The sequence below is a fragment of the Cylas formicarius genome, unplaced genomic scaffold (assembly GCF_029955315.1).
Source record: "Cylas formicarius isolate icCylForm1 unplaced genomic scaffold, icCylForm1.1 PGA_scaffold_1__22_contigs__length_36826433, whole genome shotgun sequence".
NCBI lineage: Eukaryota > Metazoa > Arthropoda > Insecta > Coleoptera > Brentidae > Cylas > Cylas formicarius.
Genome location: NW_026844264.1, coordinates 6,250,731 through 6,271,383, shown reverse-complemented (window position 1 = coordinate 6,271,383; position 20,653 = coordinate 6,250,731). Strand labels below are relative to the sequence as shown.

The 20,653-nt window shown below is 32.9% G+C and overlaps 2 protein-coding genes across 2 annotated transcripts in view; one reads left to right on the top strand and one right to left on the bottom strand.

The window, feature by feature from the left end:
- LOC132696754 (FERM, ARHGEF and pleckstrin domain-containing protein 1) overlaps positions 1–18,867 on the bottom strand; it is a 136,772-nt gene extending 117,905 nt beyond the window's left edge. Inside the window, exons 1-2 of the mRNA XM_060661764.1 lie at positions 18,694–18,867; positions 15,350–15,665 (exon numbers count right to left, since the gene is read on the bottom strand). Coding sequence (XP_060517747.1) covers positions 15,350–15,556 — 207 coding nt within the window. The 5' untranslated portion in view covers positions 15,557–15,665; positions 18,694–18,867. The remainder of the gene's footprint in view (positions 1–15,349; positions 15,666–18,693) is intronic.
- A 113-nt stretch (positions 18,868–18,980) lies between these two features.
- On the top strand, positions 18,981–20,537 carry LOC132696744 (SAP domain-containing ribonucleoprotein). Its single transcript, XM_060661751.1, has 5 exons — positions 18,981–19,083; positions 19,200–19,337; positions 19,395–19,688; positions 19,895–20,029; positions 20,089–20,537. Exons 1-5 carry the CDS (start codon positions 19,030–19,032, stop codon positions 20,287–20,289), a joined length of 822 nt encoding a protein of 273 aa, XP_060517734.1. The 5' UTR covers positions 18,981–19,029; the 3' UTR covers positions 20,290–20,537.
- The last annotated feature ends 116 nt before the right edge of the window (positions 20,538–20,653 follow it).

The window sequence follows — 20,653 nt, the reverse complement described above, 5'->3', positions numbered from 1 at the left end:
TGCACGTTTCAGAGAAAAACTCGAAACCGATTACTGAACAATCCCAGATAATTTATAAACAATATTAACCTGAGAAAGGGAGAGAAGGAGGTATAAATCTGGACATCGCCACATTGAAGACAATTTCTAAGGTTAAAACGGTATTTGGTGTATAAAAGGCGAAAGAGGATACTAAAGGACTTTTACCTAAACCATGACTAATTACCATGTGATAGCTGCCGAAAAAAAGTGATACTATAACTATAATCTAGAATTGATATTAAGGTACAGTGATCAAATCACCATCCAAAATTGGGGCACCAGATTTCACAGCACGGATTCATTCATGATTTCACAGATTTCTCGAAGATTTCACCGGATTTAGATTTCACAGAGTCTATTAAGATTTCACCGATTTTTAAATGATTTTCGAGATTTTACCGATTTTGGAAAATAATTTTTAGGTTACGTGGAAAATTTTTGTATTCCGTCATAATTAAAAAAGTAAAAATTAAATAAAAATTATACATAAAGAATAAGTTAACTTTTTTAAGTGAGGGAGTATTATCAGTGTCAATGTTAGCCTAATAAACACAAAGTTATCAAAGCGGATATAAATATAACATTTTTGAAATTATTAGCCAAAATTTAGTTTCTTCATTTTTTTCTTTTTCTAATTTTTTTGAATAACTTGGATAATTCTTAACATTTTGTTAAAAAAAATAGAAAAAAAACAAAAAAAAAAAGAAAATATTTGTATGGACCTTATCTAATACTTTATATTTTACGATCTGAAACATGATAAATGATTTTGTTGGAATAATTTGCCACCACCTGCTATTCGTCAAAAATTAATGAAAGTAAAATGAAACGATACGCCCTGGGCCCAATCTACAAATACTGATAAAATACTATGTACAAATATTCTGGATTCCTCCTGCGTCCGTTTTTTATAAATCCAACTTGCTGACGGTTGGTCAATCATCCTGTTGGCTTCTTTAGAGCTTAACTCAAACTGTTTTATTTAAATCACCCACAACCGACGCAGGAGCAATCCAGAAGATTTCCAAATAGTGTCACATAAAAATCATTATAGTATTATAGAAAAATTTAACGCAAAAATAGTGATTTAGTCACATATTGGATTTTTAAAAAAAAATAATCGGTTCACAACTCAACATTTTAGAACCATGGTATGATTTCACAGATAAAAGAACTGGTAAACCAGATTTCGCGAGTGATATGCAACTTGCATTCCGCGCTTTGATAACGTCATTCACAATATCAGTTGGAGCTGTCACACAACTGTAACCTATTCTAATCCGGACCGCTTACAGAGGATAATCTGATTTAGTTACAATTACATTATTACAATTACATTCTCGACAATTTTTGAAAGTACCAATAATATTCATATGAAGTGCAACGACAAAACGTTAGCAACTTTCCAACTATTGCGTAAATATGACTTTTAAACTCTTACCAACACGTAATAAATAAGTAATATAAGTAATATATTAACAATTAGAATAATTTCAGAAACAAACAACTACAAAGAAACTACCACAGGCCACTATATATTATATTTATATATTATATATATTATATTTATAATATTTAAAAATATTTTGGATTCCTTGTGCCTAGCTAGCTCATGAACGATGTTTAGAGACTTCTATAGTGTTATTAAGAGAAAGTCAAGAGATTTTCTCTTGAAAAAATATTTTATTTCTTTAAGTACGATTCCTAAATTTTAGAACGTTGGTATTGCACTCCATGTGTCTACGATACTTACTTAATTGTATAGGATATCCTAAAATCAGAAAATTCCGATGAGTTCCGGAGTTATCCGGAAAACCCGAAAATCAGAAATTTCTGTTGAATGTTTTCCTGGTCTTAATTCCAATAATTTTTAAAAATAAATGACACTTGGAACTTTTTCGCCCACAAGTTGGTATACACTCAGCAAAATAATGCATTTTAAAATGCACACTTTGAAGTAAATCAGCTCTTCTACAATTTAACTAAACAAAATATAATATTTTATGTGTGTGAATATTTTTATATTGATTTGTTTAGTTAGTTGTTAGTTTAGCTATTTGGTTTAAAACAAATGATTATTCGCTTTTAAAAAATGACGTTTTACCGTTCTCTTATAATAATAACACAACTACATTAATTAAACTGGAACGTTTATATTTTAAAGGCGGTCGGTTATAAATTCTAAAAAAAATTCTAAACATTTTAAGAAGAAAAGGGGGTCTGGTCTGTCATGTGACTTTTAGCAGCCAATAAAACAAAGGGATAAAGCGGCTATTAGCGCCTGCGTGGCCGCCATTTGCATTTTCGGTGTCGCCAAATTTTTGTTGTTTGTGTTTGTTTGTTTCTTGTTGGTTTGAAGAGTGACTCACTTTTTAAATTGTTTGCAATAAGCAAACAAGCATTGTAGTACACATAAGCATTACAAAATAGTGCAACCAAAAAGTAGTGAAATATCACACCTAAACATTCATTTTATTACCAAATCCTAAGTAAGAGCAATTAGGTATGATTTAAAAAAATCTGTTCGTTTTATTTTAAGTTAAACGATTTAAAAAATCGGTTTTTACTTCTTCTTTTAATGCGTGAATCTTTCACTGATGATACTGATATTATTAATTTAAAGTCGAATTGCATTTAATTCCAACGAAAACGTTATATGCTATAAAAATAGGACTTTCTACTCTCAGGATAACTTTAGCAGAAAAAAGGATTTTCCTTACAATTTATAATGATGACCTCTTAGTTTTAAATCTGTAGCATGTTTAAATTGTTATTTTAAACATTTCGAATAATATTTTGTGGTGTTTATTTTATTATATTATATTCATTATAACTTGAATAGTTTTCTTTTCACTTTCAATAACTAATAAAAATTATCATGCATATAATTTCAAGGAAACATAGAATCATATAGCGTCTTAATGATTTATTAAAAAGCACCAATGAAGCAAAAACATATTTAATATTCACCAAATCGGTTTTTCTTTAAATTTTACAAGGTTTTTTTCTCGGAGTGTATTCTTAAATTTTAAATAGGACTTTTCGGTTTTGTGTGCCCATCATCCACTTGATTTTTTTAAATATTTTAATAAGGAAGGCAATATTATAAATTTAGATTTTAGATCCCTAATTGTTATGTTTTTAATTTTCTAAGAACAGTTTTTTACTGAGAAGTGAGTGCACGGGGCGAGAGGACTTTTAATGTTTGGGTAGGCTATATGAAGATAGCTAAACATCCGAAAGATATCAATATTTGATATTAAGTAATATTTTCGAGCAGTTTGATGAACCATTAAATATTGTACAATCGTTATGGTGGCAACAAGACGACGCACCTTCTCATAATTGACAGCATGTAATAAACAACCTTAATACACTATTTTCAAATAAGTTGATAGGAAAATCGTGGACATATACGACGGCCTGCCAGAAGTCCAAATATAAATCCACTGGATTACTTCTTAGGGGGGTATGTAAAAAATCCTTCGAATAATATAAATAAATGAACTACGGCTCCACTCAATTGAGAAACCAAAGTGCAATATTAAAATTGCGAAGGCTTCAATTTGAACATCTTACATGACTCTACGCTTTACGGGATCAAAGAAACTTTAGATTTTCAGTATTAATTTCTCAAGGTGTCAGTTGTTTCCTTGTTGATTTGCAATAATAAAATATTTTTTAATATTTATTTTGAAAACGTCGTTTTATGCCAGAGAAAATTTAATTTTAAATAAATACGTCAATTGTTAATTTTGGGACGTTATTGTTTAGTAAATTATACGTGCCAGACACGTATTTTCCAAAATGAAATGCTCATTTAAAGTATTAAATAAAAAAAAACAGGCCTATATTTAAAAAATTGAAGTTGCAATGGGAAAGTGCCATTTGTTTTGAATTGCCGGATAAGAATTTTCTCTATTTTGAAACGGTTTTAAATTAAGCACCTTCACCTGCACCTGCACTTTGACGTTGCTTTGCCTGTGAAAATAATGTTGGCAATAAAGAAATTTTTTTTTATTTATCAACATTTATCAACAACCGTTGCAGAATATTTGTAAATAGTAATTGTAGAAGCAGTTTCCTCTGGAACATTGGTAAATAAAAAAGTCTTATCTATAAAAGAATTATTTTTATATGTGTAAAATATTTGTTTATTCCATTTACATTTTTCCAAATATCAAGGATATATTTGCGTTTTCTTTTCGAATATTTCGTTTTCTTAATTGCTTTGAAATTTTTAGTTAAGATATAGCAGATATGGTACGTTTCTACAAATAGAAAACGTCATTTATATTCATGGAAATAGAGTTTCAAACGTTAACACTTTAATGACAGTTGGTTATATTTTCTTTAAATTGTGTTAAAATGACGTTTATAAATATCCAACGGTAATTCTGGTATATTTAAATGTCTCAAAGTTTTCGTTAAATTTCAGTGACGTGAAAGCGATCTATTAAAGGGGTTTATAAATTGTAGCCATAATATTTATTCGAACCTTGAATTCGTACTAAACGGTGCCCACTTTCTCGATAAAATTTGGCAAGGGGAAAACTGTGCATCGTGAATAACGTTTTGGTAATAAAAAGGACACGTAAATTTGGTGGGGACGGAATCCATTAGCGATTCACACTTAATGGCAAAAACAAGCATAAAAGTTGGTGAAAATGATTGATTTTCACGATACAAAGTGTAAATAAAAATTTAAAGAAATAAACGACGCCGCATAGTTGGTAATGAATTTAACAACTAACAAGGCTGACCTATTTCAATAAAATATTATTTTTTTAAAAATGTTTTTTTTTCTTGGATACCTTATATGTTGGCTTCTTGTTTGGTCTGCAGGAACCTTTATATACTCACATTTGCCGATCTAATAAATCAATTTTCGCTGATGATAACAAAATTCGAAATGCTGAATCTTAAAGTACATATTTATTTCTTGTGACGTCGCTTAGCAATTTCGACGCAAATTCCATCAATTCCTGGATAAATTCCCGTAATCGACAATTTCCACGATTTCAGAATGCTTGCACCCCCACCCCTTTCCCTTATCATCTGCCGAAATAAAATTTTGCATCATGTGAGGTTGATTTCAAATGTTGGAAAATCTGAATGTAACTTTAATACAATAAAATTTTTATTTAAGGCCATTTTGAACCTGCTAAAAAATTAATAGGGATTTACTAGCCTCATCGCGAATATGGTAGAGCAATTAAGAAGAAAAAAAGATACTTAGATACGAACAGTCATGGTATATACAGAGTGTCCCAACAATGCGTCGGCGCTTGACATTTTGCCGTTGGTCCATGAGACGCATAATGTGCCATAAATGTGCGGGAAAATAATAATTTAAATATTCATTTATTTCTTCATATTTAAATTCTACATATCCTAAATTTTTAAATATTTGATATTGCAGATATCTGACAGAAATATTGCTGAAACTACGATTTAAATGCTGCTGATAATAAAATACAATAAAAGTCAGAATGTCTCGACATTGAAGAGAAATGCAGGAATTTCACATCAAAAAGTCCGTTTGCGTTTTATTTCGGGCTATTCAATATTCGTTGCTCTTCTAATTAGTAATTAATTTGTTCTTATAGGAAGAAGTTGTGTGTACCGTACCATATTTTCAACCCGCTAGGAACACTTAGTTACAACTTAAAATAGCAAGATGGCCCCGAGCAATCCGGAATAATATATATGTATATAATCTATAAAAAACTTTTTTTATCTTAGAAATAATGAGTTTCGTTTAATTCAGGAATAACTGCTGAAAAGAAACCAATTTATGTATATGTTTGCTATTGGTGCATTATCATTTAAAATGCAATATGACGGAATGCAAATTTAAATTTGTAAAAACAAATTAGGCGTTGTTAGAATCTGCTTATTTCCACTTTTGCCATTTGAAACCGACATATGTATGAGGCCTTCTTTATAATGAGCATAAAATTTAAAAAAAAATGTCTATTTCAAAAACTTGTGATATGAATAAAACTACTAAGTTTGTTGTAAGTATTTAAAATTAGCAGTAGAATTTAAAGATGAAGAAATATATAGGATGCACCATAAGAATAAACATAACTTTACTTTCTTAAGACATTTATTGGACAGCCTGTATAAAGAAAACGTTTGGGTCATGCGGTTTTTTTCTATCGCCAAAAAATAAGCCGTCGACGCACTATTGTTAGTAAAGATTTCAGTAGTAAGACATTAAGACGAGTGACACGATTTAAAAAAAATAACTACCACTTTATCTATAAGCGAAGATCCTATACAGTCGAAATTGTAGATTTTTATATTCTCTTATGAGTTTATGACAATATTTCAAGCATCTCAGGTTCGCAAAACGCCAACAAACATAGACATGGCCTTGCATGTCAGCCAGATCAGGGTCAAATATAGAGAGAACAATACAACGTACAATTACCTTGTTTGAATACCGGGTGTTCGGAAAAGTTGGCACCAAACTTAATGAGGAAAACATGGCGTCAAAAGAAGCTCACTACGAACGCAGGTCATGCGAATAGCCCTGGCATAAAAATAAAAATGAACAATTTCTAACCATTAAATTCGAAAAAACCAAAATCTATTATTTTTTCTACTTCCTTCTGCAAAATACCTAATTATACACCTATCTAGAGTACGGAAAGCATGACTTTACCACGTCAGTTTCTTGTCGCACAAATACGAGCCCCTTCGGACTTTCCAGGATATTACCGCACGGGTTTGGGAGCAATCGGATGTTTACGGCTTGAATTTTGACGTTTGTCAATTCTGACGGTCATGTAGGTGAATGTATTTGTGTTGTTTTCCAAAAATTTACCCAAAAACTTCCGGCAGTAGAAAAAGGATAGTATACAACAGACCGTCAGAACGAAAAAATTCAAGCCGTGCTGTAATATCTCCGAAAACATTCGATTGCTCCCAAATCCGTGATGGAATATCCCCGAAATGTCCGAAGTGACTCGGATCCGTGGAACACGAAACTGCTAGATCGGTGTATAATTAGGTATTTCCCAGAAGGGAGTAGAAAAAGTAGTGGTTGTCATAACAGGTTCCCTGAATCGAATGACATGATAGACATTTTTCGGTTAAAATGATTGAATTACTATATATTTTGGTTTGCTTGTGTTAATTTTCAATGTTTTATGGTGCAACCAGCTTAGGTAACGTTCCAGGAATTTTCCTACCACACTCTCTAATGTGCTTCAATTTTGGCTTTATAAACTAATGCTCGTCATCAGCAAAGAAAAGATGCCTGGTTTTTAAGTTTGCAAGCCTTAAGTTTAAGTCCTAATAAACCTAACTTACATTATACCGACATTCTTGAGCGAATAAAGACCAATTTTTTAAAAAGATTATTGTTAATTGCTAAATCAACCAATTTGCTTCGCCTTGAAACAGGTTGGACACACTTAATTTACCAAACCTCGTATCTTGCTTCACCTTTCTTATCAAAAGTGCTTTGATCATCAGCTATCTTTTGATACATAACACAAGGACACCAAAGGCATGTCAGATTAGAAATATGTTTCGTAAGTTGGGTTATGGTGACTGATAGAGCAATCGTATATCTAAAACGGCAAAAGAATGTTTTCAAAAAAACTTTTTTAAGTATATCTCAACATTGCAGTCTGTTGTCAAAAGGGTTCTTTGGGAAGATAAATGGACTGTATGAAACGGAGAGTTTTAATCCCTTACCTTGAGTTTTTCATTTTTGCTTGCGTGCTGGCTTGTATGGATACGGCAGGCTGGTTTTGATCAACAAATGGTATCACAAAGAAAAGCACCCGAATCCGTTGTTACTCTACGAGTCCCCATGGATACCAAAAATAATTTTCGCGGCCCAAGGAAAAAAGGAGATTAAAAACTCTTATTAATATAGAAAATTAATAAAATATTCTAAAATATACCCCAAATTAAACACCACTACATTTAAACTGGACACAGCGCAGTCGGTTCACACGACATTTCTTACTCAAGCTTTACACCCTCTGATCTACCTCCCAACTATATAAGTTGCCGATGTCCAATTTAAGAATTCTCGCTCAATTAAGACTGAGTAACAACATTTTCTGAAATTCCCCTATAAGTGTTGCGCCTACTTCATTAAACCAGATCATAGAATTTTTCGTTTTAAAAAATTTTGATTAATGCAGGTCACAAAGCGTCTTGGTTATATGATTATAAATACCACCTTGACCAAAAAGTTCAATCATATAGTTTTGAAAGTTTTTCCCCTATCTGATTACTATTTCGTTTTTAATGTCCGATGTAATTAACCGGAAGTGATTTGTAATAACCTTAACTTTATTACTAATTTTTAGTTCTATTTTCACAAAATTTAGCAATAATTCCCGTTCAGTTGCGTTGCAGAAATAATAAAGAGTAAGTACTTTGCGGCCTGTTATTTACTATCTCCAACAATATACATCTCGTTAACGGATAATTAAGGTTAAAGACAACTAAATAATATTATCTATTCATGTCCCACGCCTCTATTTCCAAAACCGGTCCGATTTTGGTTGGGCAATGTCTTCCCACGCGCGCCCGACCACCACAGACCCATTTAAGGTTTGATTTTAATCAAATGAACGCGCGGCGTAACGCACGGTAGATAATTAAGTGAGCGAGATCGCTTAAAGTCATCGAAAATATTTGTTCTCGGAAAATTTTGACGACGTCGACCGTTGAAAATCTAAACGCTAGTCCCACGTCAAACTTGAAGGTTAAATTTTTAATTGGACTTTTGTGTACCATTACGAGGCATACGCTTCGGAGAGTAGTAACGTTTATTATTAAAAGTAAATTCCTCGAAGTGTAGCGGTGGTTTTCGCGACAATGTGATATTTTCTACAAAACTCTTGGATTAAAAAGAGAGGCGCTTACTCCCCTATTAAGGTGGAATTTATTTTCTTTACCGCGGTTTCTTCATTTCCACATTTATCCTAGGCCTGCATTTTTTTTAAATACGAATTTCATACGCTTGAGATTTTGCGTTTCTTTCGCTGCACTCTTTGGATTACACTTTCCAAAAACAAGCAAATGATTTATACATAGTTGGATGAACTCTACCATAAATAATTTTTTTTACATTTTAGATGGATATAAACACAGACGAAATAACACAGAATCACCGATAATATAAAAATTGCGGACTATAGAATGTCGTTTACACCTTCATGCACTTGCGTCAACCATATACTAATATCTGACGCCTTCACATTTACACAAATCAAACTTTTTGCCTTGCACTTTATTTCCATAAGACTTGAGTTACAAGTGTTGGATATTGTCAGTATAATACGAATGTAAAAATATAAAATTATCTTAGTATAATTAATTAACTAATAATAATAATAATAATAAGTAATAATGTTAGATAAATAACAAATATATAAACAATAATAAACAATGAATACGTATTAAATGGTGTCACAAGAAAGAAAATCCTTAATATTGCAATAGGCGAGGCGTAGCAATTTGTTTTTAAGGGTGCATTTGAATTTTGTTTGACTAGTTATCTCCTTCAGTTTGATAGGCAATTTATTATACATTTTTACAGTCAAAACAAAGGGACTACTTGATGTAAAAGACAGTCGATGGTAGGTCTTTTTATGTTAATATTCGGACTTAAACTTAAACTAAGTTTCTTGAGAGCACATAAAGATTAGAGTTACATACGTGGCACAATTTAGGATATACATAAGTGTCCATAAAGAGTGTTGTGGAAATAGGTCTCGACATGAAAAAGTCGACGGCTTAAACGGTATAGTCCGTAAAATGCGTTTCTGCATCCTAAAGACTTGTTCGAACAAACCAAGGCGTAGTTGAGATAGGAATAGACATAGGAAAAATAGTACATTTTTAACAAGGAGAAAGAAACCTGATGGCGGAGCCTCCATATGAGAAAGCAGTGAACAGAAACTTTTTTGAGAATGTGGTTCACCTGTTCGAACCAGGAGAGTCTCGAGTGTATATAAACTCCGAGGAATTTACTAATAAACTCTTATTTAAATCCCGTGTTGAAAAGTAGATAATCTTAGTTTTGGTTTCATTCAATATCAATTTGTTAATTTCTGCATAATGTTTCATTTGCTGAACAGTTGTCTTGGTTGCAATGCTAAGTTGCTCAGACGATGCTGCAGAAAGGGTAGAAACTGCATTGTCCGCAAAAAGGAAAAAGTAAGTATGGTGGAAAGATGAAAACACATCATTTATAAACACTATAAACAATAAAGGACCGAGTAAACTTCCCTGAGGTACACCGCAATTCACTGACCTGGAATTAGAGACATATTCAAATCCTAAAGTATCTCACAATTTAACCAACTTAAGGCGTTAAGGAAGGGACAACACAACCATGAACACTTGGAAGTACCAAATACAAGACAGGAATTTTAAGAGTTGCTTGAGAGGAAACGTAAAAAAAGTACATTACGTTGAACCACTGAAACGACATAGGTATTAATAAATTTCAATTACGTTAATGTAATTTTAAAAATGCAGAAGGTGCCTTAGTACTTCCCTTCAACTTAGTATGTGCCTCTATGCAGAGGTGTAGGCGATCCAATATTCCTGTGAAACTAGAAGATTTGGCTAGAGTTCTGGGAGCAACTGAGTGCCCTACATATTAGTTTGGTTATACAGTGTCGCATAAAAGCTTGGCATCAGGGATTAAACATGATTTAACAATTTTTGCTGACATTACCCAAATTGTCGGACCTACCTTTCATCACATATTCGCTTACTGGGTGCAATAATGGCACATATTAAAAAATAGCTATTTTTAGATAATATAAATATGTTTGTTTTAAAAATAGAATAATAAAAATCAATATGTGATTATAAGGACATATTACTATAAATTTTGTAATAAGTAAGATAATTGATCTGAGTTATCTCAATATTTCGGTTTTTATTTTCCTAAATCACTGTTTTTGTCGGAACTGTTATTTTGTGGTTTTGTCACTAATGTACCCAGTGAATGATATGGGCATAAAATTTTGATTTTCTCAGGGATTAACAAGTATTTTATATTCTTTCGGGAGGTAGCCACTACATTTGTCAACGTCAATAGAAGACACCAATAAACGTTCAATAACAAATATATATTTCAAAATGGCATTTTTTTCAAGTCCCAAATAAATTGACGTTTATTAGAAAAATTACTGGTAACTCCAAGTAAGGTGTATAACTGTATAGGTTACCTTTGTCATAAATATACAAAATGTTATTCTTACAGGCTTTTACTTGGACCACTGTGGATTTCGCATCAAATAAAAAGAAATGTGAATGGAAGAAAAGATGAACAATCAATATAAATATTTTCTGCGACACCAATTCAGCAAAAGCTTTGATGGAACGATCATTAGCAGACATTTCACCGAGCAGTTTGCTACACCGTCCTGGGGCTCTGAGCCTACGAGCTAAAGTACGTTTGTATGTTTATGAGAAATGTATGTATGCTGTTTGCAAAATATGCTAGGGATAGGGGCCCATACATGTGTATTACCCCAAAGGTGCACTCGCAACTGGCTGAGACAAGTTGCACAGTGAATCCAGTCAGCTTATAATCAGTTTCATTTCCATCATCAGTTGTAAAACCGGTGCATTTTGCTAAAAAAAGAATTTTCACTTATCTATAACTTGTCATTTCTATGGCAAAGTCTAAAAAATGTCAAACGAGTGACCCTGAAAAACTTGAATTCAGTCCAGTTCAATCAGTTTCAGTAAACCTCTGAAGAAGCCAACAGGATGATTGGTGAAATATCAATACGTTTGATTTATAAACAACCGATGCAGGAAGAATCCAGAAAATTTGTAAATAGTATTACAATAGCCTGTGGAAATTTCTTTGAAAAATTCTATATAGAATGGTTCATAATTAATGCAGTACAGTGTAAGTAAGTCAATTTTAGATTCCAGATGAAAAAGAGCCAAAAATAATTTAGTAAGGTGCTTATTTAAAACATAAATTTATCAATGTCATTCATAAAATATAGATAAATTTTATCTGGTACTAGCCGAAGCGAGATACATTGAACATTGGAGATGGTAGCAAATTTTCGACAAGCCCGAACGGTGTTCGGGTTCGCCTGGTGGATGGTTTGTAACAGCGGATCTGCCAACAGCTGAGACGTGACGTATCGTGATCGAGTGACAGAATATTTAGGTTAGAATCAGCGATTTTTATAGGGATATCAAATGTGAAACTTATTTTAAATTATTTATTTTACTAATTTTAAGTTTTTAAGTTAATATTTTATTACCTTTTTAAACAGTAACTCAGTTTATTGTGGGTAGTAATTTCATAGGGTAGGTAGGTTAAAATGCAGAACAGGAACAGAACCCTTGAACAAATAGTTTTTCTAGTTTTTATAGTAGCTCACAAAAAAGGCATTTTGCATGTTCAGTGCAAAAACGTCGTATTTTATAACATTATTCAACCCTTTATATATATATATAAATATATGAATGTATATTCAAGTTATTGCAAAAAGATATCTGAGATGCACAGAAACAAAATATCAAGCATCAGGAAAGGTTGAAGAGAATAGTGTATTCATCTTATGGGACAATATAATCACGAACACTGGAAGGATCAAATATTAGACAGGAGTTGCCACCATGTGTAAGGGAGAAAGGAGACTGAAAAAATATATGCAGTAAAAATATTACATTACGCTGTACGACTTGAACTATATAAGTATTAATAGGTTTAAATTATTTTAATGTAATACTTTTTACAAAGCTTCTGGATTCCTCCTACATCGGTTTTTGCTGAGTCGAAATTGCTGACATTTCGCCAATCATCCTGTTGGCTTCTTCAGAGCTTGACTGAAACTGTCAAGTTTCAATCAAGCAATTTCGACTCAGCAAAAACCGACGCAGGAGGAATCCAGAAGCATTGTAAAAAGTATTACAGTAGCCTGTGGAAGTTTCTTTGAAAACTTATGTTAATGTAATTTTAGAAATGCCTTACTTCTTTCAACTCAGTATGTACCTCGATGCAGAGGTGGAGGCCATCGAATGAATATACCTATAGAACTGAAAGACTTGACTAGAGTTCTGGCAGCAAGCAAGTGACCTAGATATTAGTTTGGAGCCTTTTTTCTTGCAAGCCCCTGTATGAAAGAAATCAAATTTGGAAGACAGGGATAATAAACCATAATTGGTGATATTAGGCAAATTTTTGGACCTACAAATATCATCAAATATGAGCATTAATTTTGATTTTTTCTGGGATTAGCAATTATTTTATATTTTTTCGGTACGTAACCTCTACCTTTATATAAGTTAGTAGAAGCTACCAAAAAATGTTAAATAACCTCTACCTTTACCTTTAATCTATTCTATACAGAGTGCTATTTACAAATCTTTTGGATTCTTTTTGCGTCGTTTGTTGATAAATCAAACTTGCTGAAGTGGATGATTGGCCAAACGTCAGCCAGTTTTATTTACAAGCGACGCAGGTCGAAATCAGAAGATTTGTATATAGTATTACAGTAGCCCGTGGAAGTTTCTTTGAAAAATTCTATACAGAGTGGTCAATGGGGTAAGTAAGTTTTACATTTCAGATGGAGAAAAACTCAAAAATATTTTAGTAAGGTGCTTGTTTAAAGTTGTCACTCATAAATTTTTTTAACTTAGCCGGTGGCTGTAATAAATAGGGGGCGATAATGATAAAATATTCAAAAAGATACTCACGGGTTAATAAAAAATATTCTTTTGAACGTGGGTTGCAGTATATTTTATTTGAAACAATAATTGATCATATGCATAGGAATTCATGTGTCCTGTGCGGATTTAGCAACCGATGTACGTCCCATATCTTTCAAACAAGCAAGATTTTGCTAATTCGAATTCGGATTATACCTATCGACTGTCAAATTACAAAGTCTTCCTATTTCGATATAAAAATCACGTCGTTCGAACGAAACAGCTATTTGTCCTTTTCTATTTGACATTCGACCGTCTGCTACATTCAGATCTCTCGCGAAAACAGTCTCACCGAGACTGTTCAAAACGGGACCGAGCGCAGTTCGGGATTTTCCACAATTTGAACATTCGACCATTTAACAAAATAAATAAGACTAAAAGTTCAGATTTTCAGGAAATTATATATTTTCACATGACAATTGTTTCGACAACTTCGACTTTATCAAGTGTATTTTTTACAAACTACCTGATGCTATATATACCGAAAAATGACAATAAAACCTTAATTAATGTTGTTGTGAGAATTTAAGTTTAATAATGGAGAAGTATTTACATCTAATTGATCGTTAAGCAATACATTTGAATGTCTCATTTTGTTAATCTCCATGGCTTCCAATAAATTTAATTTTCTGCTTTTTGTGGCTGTATGTAAAATATCAAAATTGTCGTCAAAAATGTGTTTTCGGTGTTTAAGTGTGTAGCATAATTAGAATCCAGACTATTGTTTTTAAACGCTCTTTTATGTTTGTTAAGGCGTTTCTTGAAGGATTTACCTGTTTGTCCAATATAAATTTTAGGACAAGATCCGCTTTTCAACTTGTAGACACCTGATTTTTGGGATTTTGGACACTTCGTTTTATTGTTTTTAAAAATTTTTCCTATTGTGTTGTTAGTTCTGAAAACTATTTTTAAACCACATTTTGACAAATGTTTTGAAACTTTTTCACTGGGTTCTCCTATGTATGTCATTGTTTTAAATTGTTCGTGTTCTGTATTAGGTTTTGGAGAAACGCATTAACGAACATAAAAGAGCGTTTAAAAACAATGGTATAGATTCTAATTATGCTACACACTTAAACACAGAAAAACACATTTTTGAGGACAATTTTGATATTTTACATATAGTTACAAAAAGCAGAAAATTAAATTTATTGGAAGCCATGGAGATTAACAAAATGAGACATTCAAATGTATTGCTTAACGATCAATTAGATTTAAATACCGCTCCATTATTAAACTTAAATTCGCACAAAAACATTAATTAAGGTTTTATTGTCATTTTGCGGTATATATAGCAGAAGGTAGTTTGTAAATATTACATTTGTGTTGTCGAATAATTTAGTGAAAATCTGAACTTTTAGTTCTTATTTATTTGGTTAAATGGATTTGCATCAAGTAAAAGACACCTCAATTCAATTCGACCATTTGTGTTGTCCCCGTTGACACTAGCCGAAGCGAGACCGAACGCCGTTCGGGATTTTCGGTACATTGAACATTGGACACTTTGGGGTGTTTCCATGAGGACGCAAGGACATTGATTAAATTGCACTTATTTCAATAAAAAATAAACTGAAATTATAACTAGAGAGCCTACCTGAACCTGGAAGATCGTCACCGTATCGTCCAACATTTGAACCCGCATGGCCAACATCTTGCCGCCCTTTTTAGGGGTGGCGGGCGGCGTCCGGGCGCCCCCGTCCACCCCTGCGGGCGTCGACAACGAGTGGTGCATCGTGCCCGTCACACTCTCGACGCTGCTCGACAATGCACCCGTCGAGCCCCTGGCACTGTTCGCGTCCATTCGAGTGACGACGGCGAAGACGGAAAAACTGGCCTACGCCGCCACTGGCGACCGTCCCGCTGCCGTAATTGTAACGCGTTTCCGAAAACCGGGATCATTTGGTTCGATCCTGGCGAGAAAAAAAAAATCGTTTAAAAAGTAAAGTCTCTGGAAAAATATGATGGTAGAATGAGAGTGGCAGAAAAATATACAGGAAGATCAATAACCACGATGCGAAGAAAAATCTTTTTATAATTTAATAGTTTTTTTCTCCACATCTAATTTTTTTTTCAGTTCCAGTTCCGTCAAAATTAGTTTTTCAGTAAAAACCCTATAGCAAAGTAGCCTAGGTGCATAATTGCGCATATCATTATATTCTTACAACAGCCGACAATATTTGGTAAAATTACAGATCGGTACAAATTTCTACTTCGCGCTAGTTTGCTGTGAATGCTGTGAAAATTCTAATATTCCTATTTTAGTGTAGTTAAATTCCCAACAGGGCGGTGTGTGGCATACCAGTAAATTTCAGGCTTTTGATTGATTATAAATCCTAATCCTAATAAATAAAAAAAAACATAATGTTACTGATGTTACGAGCCGTAATAGTTAATGGTTACCTAACATCACAGGAATTGAAAAAAAACTTTTTTCAAGTTTAATCGACTTTATTTCTGTTTCCATTATTTATTTATTTTTTTATAAACATTTTTCTTTTTTTTTTCCTAATATAGCATATGTGTCTAATACTGACTATCATTATATTCTTAAAACATGGCAAACGAGAGCACAACTAAGCCGACAATTTCTGGCGAAATTACAGTTCTCTACAAATTCTTGCTTATCGTTACTTTGCTGTGAATGCAACTGTGAGCTGTCAAAATTTTAAAATCCTTATTTTAGTGTCGTCACAATTCTAAGACGTAAGACTAATTATTTTTTTATTGTGTGCTCTCGGATTCAGTAAATTTATTAATTTAATTTAATTTATACATAAATCCTTGAGTCAAATTTTATTTTTCTTCTTTCAAAAAAAAAATTAAATAAAATTAGTGATTTTATTTGCCGTAATATCATAGAATTTTTATTTACTCATATCGCACGATTTGAAGATTTTTTTAATTCGATCCACTTTTTTTTCGATTTCTATTGATTTTTTGTCTTATAAACAAAAACAGTTTCTATTTTCAACCCATTTTTGATTTTATTTTCAGTTCCAGTTGCGTCAAACTTAGTTTTTCGGTAGGTAAAAACTCTAGAGAAAAGTAGCCTAATATCGCATAGGTGCCTAATACCGGATATCAATACATTTTTTCAGACACGCGCCATTTGTGTGTTTTTACGTTTACATTTCTACTTTAGTGACTCCATATTTCTACTAATATTTTTTTTATTATGTACCATTGGATTTAAATTTCAGCTTTGAGTTCCTAATATCGCAATAAAATATCCTATAAATATCTTACTATTCCCAGCGTGAAAGAACACCTACCGCTTCATCGGACAAAAAAATTCAAATTGTTCCTTCCAGAAGAAGAGAGCAAAGACTAACAAAAAAATACTGTGGCCATAACACCTTTGATAGCTTATCCACTACAAGGTCCAAATAAGAACGTTGTAAAACCTACAGACATTAGTCCTATACCCTGGATAATAGTAAAAAAAGAAGGCATACCACGCCCTCTCAACGGGACCTTCATATAAGTTACAACTCCAAGAGGCTGTAGCAAAAAAAAAACTAAAAAATAGGCACTCATTAAGCATAAAATTGTCAAAAAATATATGTAAGAAGTATATGTTAAGGAAAATCCAAAGAATAAACTGAAGGGAAAGGAAAATCGGAAAAAGGTTCAGCCTCTTCTAGTGATCTTGAGACCGAAACTGAAGTGCAATTAATAGGCAGTGAGGACGATATGGACAGAGATAAGGAAGATATCGGTCTATATTGCAATAACCTTTTTTCGGGCAACACGAAAAGGGAAGAACGGATAAAGTGTACTTAATATTTCAATTGATATCATGAAAAATGCCCGCGTCTAGTTGCGAAAATTGTTTCTTTTTCACTTTTTATGAAATTTTCTTCCTTCTTCAATTTAAAATAATAAATCTTTAAAGTACATTCCTTTCACTTTCTTTTACACTTTCGCGTTACTAATATCGGAAGTGTGCGATATTAGAAATAGTTATAATTTTTTCAGTTTTTTGGTATTCTTGAAATAGAGTGCGAGGTATGGGGAGCTGTTATTGGATATTTTTTGTTAAATAAAACAAAAAAATATCTAATAATAGGCTACGTTCCTCTGCATGTAACAAAAATTAACAAGCATTTTTTTAAAATACAACAACCACTGGATTCCAATCAACTTTCCTTTTCAAAGATACGACCAAAAGTTGTGGTTTAAGCTGCAAGTTTACACCAAAAATTTTAGATATATTTATTTAAAATAGTGCTCGAGTACTACTCGGCAATAACCTGACGAGTGCTTTGGAAAAATGTATTCTATATAGCTTAGACGTTGTAGAAACAAAACAAAAAAATTTGGGTCAAGCGATTTTCGCAGCGCTTAAGGGCGACATTGGACGTTAAAGGGCCTATTAAGATGATAACGAAGCGAACTCTTTTAAATCACGTCCCAAGAGCCGTTTTAATAATGGGCGCAAGTTTATGAATGGATTTTAATCGCTTGAATGATTATTTTAATGAATATCCGAATAGCTTACTTTTAACGGTCAATATTAAGTTTAACTTGATAGGCTTTCAAAGGAAATAGAAAAAGGATTATTATACAATGTTTTTTAAAAGCAAAGAAACAAAACGGAAAACTAGAAAAAATATTGAAAATAACATCAAACGCATATGAATAATTATATAAAAAAAAATAACAGCGGTAGATTTCTATACTATCTAAAACAATTTACAATTATTATTATTCCGTCTTAAATCAAAAACCCTGCATAATGTAACAACGAAGTTACCTTTTTCGTAGCAAATGTAACATTCGATGTGTATCAAAAAGGACGAAACCCATGTCGTAAGCCGCGACTTGCACTAAATTTTTAGAACTTCAACCCACCCAATGGTCATTGATCTCATGTTTCACCTTTTTTCTCGTGATCTAGGACGAAAGGGAAATAAACAACGTCGGCAATTAACTTACATGCATTTTTGAATGTGCTTATCCTCTTCGGCGATTGTTGTACAACAATGTTTTTTCAGCACATAGCACAAACAAGTTCAAAACACACACCCAAAATAGTGCCAATTGCTAAAACCGTACCTCATACGGAAGTTAAATTGAAACTGACTCGAGCCACAAACCACAGTAGCTTGAGCGAGCAAAGGCTCGCGAACTTACCAAAAGCGCTTTCGCCAACATAGACGACGAAAAAGTCAGTTCCCAGAGCCATAAGCCGTACGTAATTTTACGTGGACTGCACTGTCGCGTATTGTGGCTTTTTAACCCTTTTTCTATGTTCTCTGTGTCGGTTTGAAAATGGCTGAAGATTCTTTAATTGATATTTCCGCAAATGATATTTCAAAATTAAAGGTGCTGATCATATTTTGTGGTTCATTATGCATGTAGTAACTGTATTTGCGTTAAATAAGTTATTTGAATTTTTGAATATCTTCGTGTTATTTGACAGGTTATGTTTTGTTCTCTAGGTACCAGACTTAAAAAAAGAATTAAAAAACCGCGGTTTAAGTACTACCGGCAATAAAAACGAACTCGTTGAAAGACTACAAGCTTCGTTAAAAGCATCATCCGATGTGATGGATGATATTGAGGAAGACTTGCTGAACGTAATTTTTATTTTTTAAAATTGTATCATTGTTTTTAAAATGTTTGAAAATTTTTAGGACGACGATGATGAACACTTGGACGAAAATGAATCTGTCATACACGAATTCGATAATGAGCTCGAGGATTCGCCTGGGAACCAGAAGCGAAAGTTAACTGAAATTACCACCGACAAGTCTGAAACCAATAACGAACCGCCAAAGAAAGTGATATTGAATAGAAATAACAATGCGGCGAGTGTTTTGGCTGATAAACAAACTAGAGACGTTGAAAAAATTTCATTGCCAGAGAAGCCAGATGGAAATACTGACGAGAAGAAAGTCATAAAATTGTCTGAGCTTTCAGTTAAAGAGGTAAAAATACAGGAAAATGGACCGGGTGGACAATTAGGACACCTAGAAATTAAAAAATAATTTCCACCATTTTCTCTTGTACATTTTAGTTGTAAGTTTTTCACCCCACGTCTTTACACTTACTTTTAGAGATAGTGTCAAGTTAATTGCCCACCTGGTACCCCAACTTTTTGAAACGATGTTGTATACATTTTAATTTAATATAGAGATTAGAAATGCGGGCAAAGAAGTTTGGAGTTACTGCCCTGAGCGACAATGCTAAAAAGCTCGTAAGGGCAGAGCGGTTTGGAAACAACTCTGTTTCAGTATTATCAGATTCTCCATCAATCAAATTATCTGATGTAGGTATTGCCTCATGGTTTTTAATCTATTGCAATATAGTTAAGTTTTAATTTCCCAGAACACAAACCTGGATGTACTTAAACAACGGGCGGCGAGATTTGGTGGGTCAGTCTCATCGGTTATGTCAGATTTAGAGACTCAGGAGAAATTGGAGAAGCGAAAGGAACGGTTTGGCGCCGGTTTGGGGAGCAACGGAACGTCCGATGTGGAAAAAGCCAAAGCGGCACGGCTGGAAAGGTTTAAACAGTCGGTAAAATAGCCTAGAATAAGTAATATATATTTTTTATATTATATAATGCCGTTTTCCTTTTGTTCACCCTTATTATTAAAGTTTTGATACAGTTTTTGATGTGCATAAAATTTTTCGCGCTGTTTCCATTGGTGCCCTTAGTTCGATCTAGTTAATGGCTTTTTCTTTTGTTAATCACAAAATTTATGGCACACAATTTATAGCCACTGTGTATTGATGGATATGTGAAAGTTTATTTTTTTCCAATAAAAGACCACTTTTACTTATTGGAGACTATGTTTTCATTAGTAAATACCTCGATCATCTTGATGGAAGAATGGACAATACTTTTTTCTTTGCTGCTGTTAAACTAGTTGTGTAATATTTATGAGGT

Excerpts from the sequence above, each read along its gene's own strand:
- LOC132696744 (XM_060661751.1), top strand. The coding sequence starts at position 19,030 with ATGGCTGAAGATTCTTTAATTGATATTTCCGCAAATGATATTTCAAAA. Across the intron at positions 19,689-19,894 it reads CTGAGCTTTCAGTTAAAGAG|AGATTAGAAATGCGGGCAAA; the intron begins GTAAAAATACAG and ends AATTTAATATAG. Across the intron at positions 20,030-20,088 it reads CATCAATCAAATTATCTGAT|AACACAAACCTGGATGTACT; the intron begins GTAGGTATTGCC and ends TTAATTTCCCAG.